This window comes from Perca flavescens, chromosome 13 (assembly GCF_004354835.1).
Source record: "Perca flavescens isolate YP-PL-M2 chromosome 13, PFLA_1.0, whole genome shotgun sequence".
NCBI classification, from domain to species: domain Eukaryota; kingdom Metazoa; phylum Chordata; class Actinopteri; order Perciformes; family Percidae; genus Perca; species Perca flavescens.
The window spans coordinates 25,566,161-25,577,848 of NC_041343.1; the positions used below are offsets into that span (position 1 = coordinate 25,566,161).

An 11,688-nucleotide genomic window follows, 5' to 3' on the forward strand; every position below is an offset into this window, starting at 1 on the left:
CATATACGAAAAAACTTATCAGTGTCACCTCTCATCGTGTACTTAATTTTCTCAAGTTTCAAGAAAAACATAACATCTTTGAGCCACTGTGAGACTGAAGGAGGGTTTGCAGACTTCCACTGTAAGAGAAAGTAAGTCCCAGTTCTCCCTCCCAAGCAGTCTTTGTTTTAGAGTTTGTGTGCGATTATATATTTCTGAGATAATCCCTCTTCGTTGTGGCTTAAAGTTAAGCAATCCTTCCCACGGTTGTTGGGGAGGTAAGGAGGGGAAATTAGGGAAACTCTTTGAAACAAAGTGACGACGTTGAAGGTACCTAAAGAAATGGTTTGCAGATAATCCATGCAATGATGACACATTGGTAAAACTTCCAAAAATACCATCTGAATATAAATCACTGAAGCACTGTAATCAAGAGATGGGGGTGGAAACAAATGATTCTTACATAGTGGACCAAATGGAGATGCTGTTACAAATTTAAAATGTTTCCTGAATTGATTAGAATTAAATTAATAGCATTCTTCCAGATTTTCAAAACGTGAGCATCATGTCACATGAAATGTAAGGTTTCTAAATAATGTTTGGAAGCAGAACTTGTGTATAGGTGATGTGGTTGGCTTGCTGTTTCAAGGTTTCAGTTGACGATGATTGGGGAAGCAAACCCTTCACTGCTCTAGCATAGCATGCTTCATTTGACACCAGCTAGAGTTGGAAAATGCTTGAGATGAAGGGGGAAAAGATTTCCCCGTCTGACTCTGAGGACAAGGCCACTGCTTCGCTGAATGGCTCTTTACTTTGTTTAAGTCCCTCGTGACCTCTGGTTGCAACTGTAAAGTGAAATGATGATCTTTTAAAAGTGCTCAAAGTACCGGGTGCAGAGGCCTTTCAAAAAGACTGGGATTACCAGAAGAAGCGAGACTGGCTTCAAATCGTCTTGTTATTTCATGTTGTGACACATAGATGGGCACAAGTGTTTCGGCTAACTGTCACTTTGAAAGTGTTTGGGGGCTGCTTCAGATTGTACTGGTTGTCTGGTTGCTGATGGATTCCATCTCAACTGGGTTTTTTGTTTGTTTTTTCACTATGACAGACAGAGAGGCATTGACATATGGATCCGTGATGCGCTGGAACAAACAACAGCACAAAGCACTTTAATCCAAAATTGGCTTGTCATGGGCTTTATGAGCTTCAGGAAAACAATAAAGCTGTTGAATGATGTCCCTCCGTCATGTGGAGAAACAATAAAAGAGCATCTTTTCTCCACAGGTGGAGTCTCCGCTCGCAGTGGATGCAGCATTAGGAGAGTCTGCGTTCTCCGTCACAGACGACAAGGTTTCCATCACAGAGATGCGTGTTCACGGCATCTCAGGCCTGACCCTATCGCTGCAGCCCAGCCCCGGCAACAGCCACACCATGGTGGCCAAGGCAACCGGCATCCAGACGCTCACTGCTCCCAAGCAGGTAACTTATCACACAGTGCACAGAAATGACCAGTTATACACCCAGTCAGTGTTTCACTTATGTTCAGTAGCTGCTTCATGTTAGTGGTGTAACGATTAACTGAAGTGTATCAGATACAGCTACATTTGTACACAACCATATCATATATAATATATATAATATAATAATATATAATCTTTGTCAAATACATATACAAATACATCACAAATACATCAAATACAGTGCATTTTGGTCTGCAAAACGCAAAAAATATGCAGGTGGCACCACAACCCTTGCTACACATTTATGAATGCTGCGTGTGCGCTGATGGGAAAGTACCAGCAGTCTACCTGAGGTATGTAACAAGTGCTAGTGCTACTTTCAAAGCACAAATTTAGATGGATGATACTGCCACTGAAACTTAGTCTGCCCTATTTCACTGCAAAATCTGTCCATAGTGGAGACTAGCTAAAATGTTACCTAATGTGTCACTGCATGTTCACGTGGCGCTGTGGCTCAAGAGGTAGAGCGGTTGCCACTAATCAGAAGGTTTGTGGTTCAATCCCTGGTCCTATGTCGCAGTGTGGGCATATACTGAAACTGAACCCCAAATTGAATTGCACAGCCATCAGTGTGGGCAGATACTGAACCCTAAATTGATTTGCACAGCCATCAGAGTGTGTGTGTGTGTGTGTGTGTGTGTGTGTGTGTGTGTGTGTGTGTGTGTGTGTGTGTGTGTGTGTGTGTGAGAATGCTGGCTTGTGTTGTAAAGTGCTTTGGGTGGTCGCTAAGACCAGAAAAGCGCTATTTAAATCCAGTCCATATACTATGTTTATTCTGATTTAGGACTTGAAACAAAATGTCAAAATCTTTTAAATCTCAGCTGGATCAATATTAAATGAATCACAGTATGGTATTGTGCACATGTATCAGTATTGCTTCGTATCGGATCATAGACTACTGTATGTATGTAGATTTGGATTGAAACTTCTGAGAGGGATAAATACACACCCTACTTAAGGTCTGAATGTAATACCATTGACCTCCATATACTGTACATTTAAATTTGGCAATGAACCAATTGCTAAATGCAGTAGTGTGTACATATACAGTAGTATTGTAGCTTATTTTGCCTTACTTACACTAAGTACTCAGTGTGTTTCCTTATTTCTGTCTCCAGAGTGGTAAAATAAAGTTTATTTGCAAATCCCCTCAGTGGCTCTATATCAACAAGCAGGCACTAGCTTCACTTCCAAGTCATAAAATTATTTCCGAGCTAAATCTTTTAAGCTCCAGACAGCATTGTTAGCAAGGACACCAGATAAAGGCAGCTGCAGTGAACTAATAAGTATCCTTGGTGCTGTTTTATTACGACCTTTTTATTAGCCAAGCATGACAAAATACTTCTAATACGTCCAAATGCATTTCCCATAATTGATTTTATTGCTCAAGTGAGAAGCGAAAAGATGTCTGGGTGTGAAAAGAAGGAGAGACTGTGCTTTTTCTTTGCCACTGTCTCTCAGAAGTAAGGATCTCTGCAATTCTCTGCAAGGAATTAATTGGCAGCCCTGCTTCACCTAGAGAGAAGTGTGTGTGTGTGTGTGTGTGTGTGTGTGTGTGTGTGTGTGTGTGTGTGTGTGTGTGTGTGTGTGTGTGTGTGTGTGTGTGTGTGTGTGTGTGTGTGTGTGTGTGTGTGTGTGTGTGTGTGTGTGTGTGTGTGTGTGTGTGTGTGTGTGTGTGTGCTTTTTCCTACTTTGCCCTTTCATTGGCCTGCAAGTTGCTAAAAATGCAACGACAACCACATCAGGCATCAGTGAGAGAGGAGAGAGAAGTAAGCATTAAATTCCAATTTTTCTTGCTTTCCGCTTCTTGGCCACCTTGAAATTTAATTATTGTAATGTATTGTCCTAAGTGCTCTCCAAGGCCAGGCCATAAAAGGCAGCCAATTCCTCTGCCGGCAAAGCTCTCAGAGGAGTACTGGAGCTATTTCAAGCCATTTGTTTCTGATTCACAGGAAAACTTTCTAAATGTCCTCTATTACTCTAGAAATGAATGAAACCCATAAACTATGGATGGGGACAGTTGAACAATCAAGGTCTCTTTGCATTAGTCTCTTTTCCACTTGACAAAGTTCGAGCCTTTCAGAGATAAAAGGTTTCAGTACTTGACGGTTCAACATGGACCATTTTTGTTGCTATGATTTCTTCACTGTTGCTGCTTAAATGAGCTACTTAATATGGTATCTGTGAAACTGGATAGTCATATTACATCGCAAATTGATGCAAATATCTCAGGATAATATTTTCTGCATATGCATATTTTATAATCCAAGCTGTTTATGTTCAGTTTACATCCACATATATTCCCTGATGTCATGAAGCACAAATCATAGCAAATGGGGAAATCAAAGATAGGAAACTTAATCCTAATACAAAGCACAGATTACATTCATTGTGGAAATTGTGGGCCCATGGTTTGGTAAGCTAGATGCATAAAGTAATATCGACATGGCTTTACTATTGACAGCTCTTTTCTCTTTTTAGTAAAACTTTGCCCAAGACTCAACGAAATCATCTCCTCTACTACATACATACATTTTCATGGATCGGCATAGAAAAACATGTGCCAATTGTTTTGTCAGTGTCGAAACACCCACTCATTGCCTTTTCCCCATATATCAGCTTATTCGTAGCAAAGTCAGCTCATAAAACAGATATGCAGAATGCAATGTATTATTTAAATCATCCATATCAAAGGATGCTTTCATGCTGCGATGATATTTGGCTCTCAGTGGAATATCGTCGCAACATAGTAGCCTGCTCCCAAACTGGACCAGAGGGATTTTTTGCCCTGTAAAGGCTGGGTGTGTATCTGCCCTTTGCAACACAAAAAAGGAACCTAAAACTGTCTGACTCTGTTTTATGTCAGCTTTCCTTACTGGTTGGTTGCTGATGTTTAAGCAAGCTGTGAACAAAGGGGAGTGTCAAACGCAGCCTTGATTACATGGATACCAGTGTTGCGATTTACTCTGCCGCAGGTGAATGTTGCCAGGTAACCACTGTGCAGGAATTTATTTTATCCGGTTTCTCCATATGGGAGCATAGACAGTGAAGAGTGATAGAAAATGCTAAATGAGAAGCTCACACACAACAAAGACAAAGAGACTGGACTGGAGACTGGACTGCTGTGTGCCTTATCTGTCTGTGCTGCAGAGCGGAGCTGTGTTGTAGCCTTCAGGACAACGCAGTCACTCCTGCCATCCCCTTCCTCCTCCATGCTTGAAAGTGGTTTGCTGGTGTGCACATCAGAGGCAGGCCGCCTGTGTGCTTGTCAAGGCTTGTTCTGAGCACAGGGCAGTGCGGATGTTCACAAACGCTCTGGAGATTTGGGGATTGGAGCAAGTCCAGAACTTCAAAGACTCAGTTGGGAACAAATATTCAAATCACGTTGAAAGAATGGGATCTGAACCATTCTTTGGAGAGATATAAACACAAGGCAGTGACTCTTTTTTTACTTGCAGAAATTGTCAAGCAGCTATATGTAACTTTTCTGAATGGGGGACGAATTGTATTGTTATCACCTTTCGTACCTTTCCTTCACTCTATTCATCAGTTTCCTGCCCAACATTTGTTTTTCATCTTACACTATTAAAAGCCCTTGAGGTCTCATGGTAAGCCTGTGTTGTACCATTACTGGTAGACCTCTGAAACTCGGTCCAGTTGAACCTGTTTGTCCTTAGTGCGCATCATTTTCTCCATCAGTTTTTTGAGCAGACACAATTTAGCAAACACATTAATTGGATTTTCTGTTTCTATCAAAACCAAGGGAGCAATTTAGGCTTGGCAAAACCATTAACCATCATCATTTTAACTGTATGAATAAAGTATCAGCCCACAAAGTTGGTCAAAAATGTCAATTTTTCATTGCCTTCCCCTTTAAAGAAAATTGTATGAACAGTTTAGTTTATTTTGGTTGTACTGTACGTTATACAAAGTAGAACATAATAATTTGTGTGAATATGCAGCTGACAAAAAAATGTGCATACATGTTTACACCAATCAATTTCACACAATATAATTGAATCGATTTATTTGTAACGTAAAATCATACAAAATACAGTTCCAGTGAAATGTAATCCTGTCAGTTCTTACAATTTATGCATTAAAACAGTAATAATAATAATAAATATATATGTGTATGTGTGTAGTCTTACGCATTGTCCTAATTTAAGATCCCAGTGGCCTAAGGGTAGAAGCTCCCCCTGGTGTATCAGGTACATTCTTCGCGACCGCAACAAATAGAAAAGGCTGTTACCTTGGTGGTTTGGATCTTCAATGATTCTCCTAGCATTCTTTCTTGCAGAGCCTTTAAATATCCTTCAGGCAGAGTAGAGCACCGCCTATCCTATGTTTAGCTGAACAAACCACTCTGTGCAGGGCCTTGCGGTCCTGTTCGGTGCTGTTTGCATAACAGGCAGTGATGTTCAACCTCAGTCTTGTCACTCTTGATGATGCAGGAGTAGAGATTCCTCAATATTTAGGGGATACCTGGAATTTCACCCAGTCAGTAACCAAAAGAAAGGAATACGCTGAAGTCCAATGCTTATTTTGCCTATCCTATACAATCCATAAAATAACCCAGAATATCGCCAATATGAAAAATCTAATCTAAACTCTATTTTTCTCTTTTTGTCTGATAGGAGGCCAGTTTGTCGGTCTGGATGCTTTTCAGTGACAACACAGCCGCCACTCTGACTTACTTTGATCCCAAAGACTACAATATCAATGCCTCCACACTGGATGACAGAGTGGTGTCAGTATCCCAGGAGCCACAGCAACGTTGGCCTGTGGTGGTGGCAGAAGGTGAGGGATCTGGCGAGTTGGTGCGTTTAGAGATGACCATCTGTGAGGCCTGCCAGAAGACCAAACGCAAAAGCGTCATCGCATCTGCTGCAGTTTATGTCAAGGTCCGCTTTGGCCCTGAGGAAGATTCTGAGGAAGAGGCAACAACCGAAGGCGAGATAGAGCTGGCGCCCGTCACCAGGCGTCCAATCATTGATCCGAACATCAGTGGAAGAATTTATGAGACATCTAATGAGCAGCCTGCCAGTGTTCCCATTGATTACACCAATTTCCCCACCATTAGCAACCAGGAGCGACCAACTGAGAGTGATGAAGAGGAGGAAGACGACTTTGTGCATTCACCTCGTAACATGACCGACCTTGAGATTGGCATGTATGCTCTACTGGGAGTCTTCTGTCTGGCCATCTTAGTCTTTCTCATCAACTGCATCGTCTTCGTGCTTAAATACCGTCATAAGCGGATCCCGCCCGAGGGTCAGGCCAACATGGACCATTCCCACCACTGGGTGTTCCTAGGAAATGGCCAGCCACTGAGGGCCCAGTGTGAGCTGTCACCACAGCAGGTAGAAAGTCCCAGTAACCCTTTGGAGGGCGTACAGACTTGCTGCCATGGGGACCACCACAGCAGTGGCAGTTCCCAGACTAGCGTTCAAAGCCAGGTACATGGGCAGGGTGACGGCAGCTCTGGGGGCTCTACAAAGGAGAATGGCGAGGAGGCCAGTTCACCCACCTCCAAGCGCAAAAGAGTCAAGTTTACCACCTTTACCACCCTTCCAACAGAAGAGCTGCCCTATAACGCCATCCCCATAGCAGATGAAGAGGACATTCAGTGGGTTTGCCAGGATATGGGCTTTCAAGACCCAGAGGAACTGCATGATTACATGCGCAGAATAAAAGAAATAGCCTGAGATAAGAGGTGCAGCGTGAAGCACAACTCTCAGCTTTCTAAAGAAACGTTCCTTTCTATTTTTCTCTTTTTCACCTAAGTGAAAGATCATTTTTCACAGACTAAAAGGCCAACTGTTGTTTTGGTTAGGGTGTGTTCCATTTAGTTTGCACAGTGCTGTAATCTCATACACGCTCACACAGAAGAGAATGCAAGGAAGCCAAAGACTTAACCAGAGGATCTCAATCACTCGAGAAATCTGTAAATCTTGGCTATATAGGAAACATGTTTCACTGGAAAGCTGAGCCATGGCCAGATGTGAGAGCTGCTCCTCTCTTATTTTCAGGATTTGATTCTATAGAAAGCCTGATGTGGACAGGAATGTAGAAGAGGTTTGGTATTGGCTGTGTTTTTGCTGGCTCAGTGGGACTCTGCAGTACTGTACCTACTCCAAACAAAGATGCCTTTGATGAACAAATAACTGTCAAAGACATTCATGAAGGCTATGTTAAAAAATCAATTTGTTTTTGCCAAAGTAGGAAAAGCTTTCTTTTAATGGCGAAACTTTCTCCATTGTTGTTCTTGGTGCAGCACTCTCATGATTTGTACTCATGTTCATTCCTTAAATTTTTCTACATTTCATAGGTAATCAAAAGCAGTGCCCTACTACTAGTCCTCCTGGTCCTAAACAAATCTAATGCCTTATAAAAATGGTGACAGTTCACTTCAGCGCAGACTCCCTGTTTTCTCCATACAGCTAGAGACGGTGTAGTGAGATGTAAAATACAGCTGATCTCGAGCATGAGGTCAAATTAGAAAAGAGCGTGTGTTTTACGAGGATCTCTAACGTTCTTTGCATGGAAAGGGATCTTGAGGCACAATCAGCAAATTTGTAAATGTTTTTATTGTAATTATATAATTATTCATACACATTACTAAAGTAAATATGTTATGCATTACACGTACAGTATGCCATGTGAGGCCTACACACATGCAGACATTTCTCTCTAGTGTACATACCGTATCAAGCCAGAGTCGCTCCCCCTCCCGCACGAACGTTAAACAAGTTTCTCACTCGGCGCTAGAAGAGTCTCGAAACTTGTATAGTCTTGTGGTGATTAGAAGGTTACCCTCGGAAATGTCATGACAGAGCTGTAGCTTTTTAACAAATCACACAATTTATCACATTTACTGTTGTGAACATGGGGACTTGCTATGCATCAGAACTGTAATAGATCTAATCTTTTGATGATTTATTTCTCTTCGTCAAGTGCGGCTGCCCTCTGGCCTTTGGGAAAGTAAAACAAAATTTGTAATGTACTTGTTGGAAACATTCTCACTAAACACAAGATCCTCTAAACTCTCCAGGAAATGTCATTCACCCAGAAAAAAAAGATTACTGAACAAATATTGATTTTGCTCCATCATTTAAATCATGGCCATCTCATGTTGTCATGCTGTTTGTAAAACACACTCTACTATGTATGTAGTCCCTATTTTTTTCAATCGATTCCAGTGAACTCACATTTGGAAGTAACAAATGTGCTTTGTCTGAATTATATGGACGAGGCAAGAGACTAGCAGCAGAGAAATCAGTTGTGTTGCTACTGGCAGAAGAGCTGTTTGGATGCCATGGGTGTGGTTGTGACAACGTGTAAAAGTATCTCAGGATGCTGATTGGCTTCATTGACAAATCAAAGTGATTGAAAACAGGACAGCCGGTGGATGTTATTTGCAGGTTTTGTTGTGCACCAAGTGTTAATTGCTGTGTTGAGCATTTAAATGTTTGTTGACATAGGTTTTAAACTACCCTAAAGCAGAAAGGGGAAAGATCTGGCGGGTTTTAAAAGAGCCTAAAATATCTCAAGTAAGATTTCAACCAAAAGGCAGCCAGACACATAGTAACTGAGAGCATGATAACAGCAGACCTAATAGTGTTTTTAATTGCAGTTGCCCCGTTAGTGTAGTGTGTGCTTTAAGTGGGTGATTGGAGATTACTTTTGAAGGTTGTTGTTATTCACGCTGTGATCTCACATACAAGTTATTTTCAGGACTAATGAAGCAACCATGTAATAAAATGTAGTTTCCTTGTCACTTTCCTTTTAATTCTGTACTGCATCTAAGGGCTTGGGTTTTTCTTTTATGTTAACTGACAGAAAACTAATGTTACATGCTCCCTCTGTGTTGATAATGAGCCTAAGCTCCATATGTCACTCAACATGTACAACATTTTATTGCCATCCTACCTTTTTTTCAGCCCCCTCAACCCTATTAAAGACCCAATCCAGAATTGTTCTCCTTGAGGCAGCGCTGTTATACAACAAAACAGCTTTATATGGGACAAAAACATTGAATTAGAACACATTTTGTATTTACTTTAAAGATTTGTTTCCTGAGCTCCTTGTCTATTAACTGGCCATACGTGACAGCTAAACACAAGTGTTAAATGTGACCTGAAGATGGATCTGGTTTGCTTACAGCAACATTGTAAATACTGGAGCAAAACAAGCTTTAATTTTGAATTTATCTGAAAGTTGCAATGAGATTATTTTCCATCAGTAAACCATACCTTCATTCAATATTCTACATGTATATAGACCCACATTTGATCCTGGATTGGGACTTTAAGGATTTGGTTTACTGCATGCCCTCTCTATGTTCCATGTGGTTGAAATGAAAAATGACTTGATTCTAATGTATAATAATATTCAATCTGTGTTAACATCTAAAGAGAAGATATTATTTTTGACAGTCCAAGCCCGTCAGCCACAGCATCAACATGATTTGCCATGAAATTTAGAGAAGCAGCAGCCAGCTAAAAGTGTTTCTCAGGATGAATGTAGGATTATAATGTAAACCTGGCTGTTTAGTGTTAATGTGGTCAATCTGGTGACACTACTATAACAGATAAAGTATCTAATAGCAGCTTTACACAGTTTCCATTGGGTTTTTCAGTATTTTCCATTGATTTATTTACATAGTATGTAAATATGTTGCCCATTACGTGATACGTGTCAAAAACATTTTTATTTTTCACAGAATTTTAACATTCTACTTCCCCTTCCTCTGTGCATTTTAAAATGTTCTTTTTTGTAATGCTGCTTTGGTGACGGTGCACATATTGCTAATTTTGTATTGTCTTCAAGCTGCTAATAGAAACTTATCTTTTTACAATATGTAATTGAATATCTTGAATTGTACCTTTCTGCTGCCCCCATGGAAAACTGTGCACGATGTACACAGCTCAGTCGGCTGTGCCAAGTAACCACAACACTCACGATAATATGTTAATGTACAGAGCACTGTTCAATTTCCTGTATTCTCTTGAAAATAAACCCTTGTATTTTCCCGTTATATGTAAAGTACTAAAGAAAATGCAATACACAAATGACATTGTGTCATTTTTACTTCACCTACCAGTGTTGAAGACTACACAAGAGTTTTTTGTCTGTATGTCAGCAAGGTTTATTTTTTTTAGAAGTTCAGCCTCAGTAGTTTCAATGTGGACACTGACTTTGAAGGAGTTTGGCTCATTGGAGGAGGTTAATTACACAAGAGTATGTCATTTTTTTTTATTCTAACTATTCATCTAACACCATAAGTTCTATAATGTTTGAAGCACATGGATCACTGCTGTTCACCCCTCGCTGGGCCGAGTCTGATCACCCTCTCATCATATTCATTGGCAATACCGGCAGCAGCAAAAAGATCCTGCTGAGAGACGGGTGTATACATCTACTGTACCGCACGTCTACTCATCTAGCACCTCTCATCTATAAAATCCATACTTGGAGCTGTTTACTTGAAGTCTGGAGTGTTTACTCCTTTAGTTCACTTCATTTGGGCAGCTGAGATCAAAGCCTTTTGAACTCAGGTGGGCCACACAGTCAATAGGGGAGAGTTGGTGGGTTCATGGAACTGAGACAGATGCTTACATCTGATAGCCGGTGGCAAAGAAAAGGTCTTCACACTCATAGTTATGTCTGGAAAAACAGAAATCTGGATTCCTACCAAAATATTATCAGATGCTTCTTCTGTTGACCAGATTTCAGCCCAATACATCCAAAACTGGTACATATGCTTACATCTGATAGCCGGTGGCAAAGAAAAGGTCTTCACACTCATAGTTATGTCTGGAAAAACAGAAATCTGGATTCCTACCAAAATATTATCAGCTGCTTCTTCTGTTGACCAGATTTCAGCCCAATACATCCAAAACTGGTAGGCTACATATGTGGTTAAAACCAGGTAATAACAATTTTTTTTTTTAAATGTAGAGAGTTATTATCTGGGCCATAATCAGTTTTACTGAAACAAACTGTGTAAGTCTATATTAATCAGACAAACGTTTGTCATATCAGTGATATACAAATTAAAATGAAATGACAAGTATTGCTCATCATTCTCTCAATCAAGATACTTTTGTCTTTATCAGTATAATAAAAAATCCTGTAATGGATTTTTAAGACCTTTTACAAAGATGAAACACATTTTCATACAGCC

General features: G+C 40.5%; 1 protein-coding gene across 2 annotated transcripts in view; it reads left to right on the forward strand.

The window, feature by feature from the left end:
• The window catches only part of tmem132e (transmembrane protein 132E), a 381,952-nt gene extending 371,379 nt beyond the window's left edge, over nucleotides 1-10,573 (forward strand). For both annotated transcript variants that reach the window (XM_028595737.1, XM_028595736.1), the window contains exons 8-9: nucleotides 1,264-1,458; nucleotides 6,137-10,573. In XM_028595737.1, coding sequence (XP_028451538.1) covers nucleotides 1,264-1,458; nucleotides 6,137-7,207 — 1,266 coding nt within the window. In that variant the 3' untranslated portion in view covers nucleotides 7,208-10,573. The remainder of the gene's footprint in view (nucleotides 1-1,263; nucleotides 1,459-6,136) is intronic.
• Nucleotides 10,574-11,688: the final 1,115 nt, after the last annotated feature.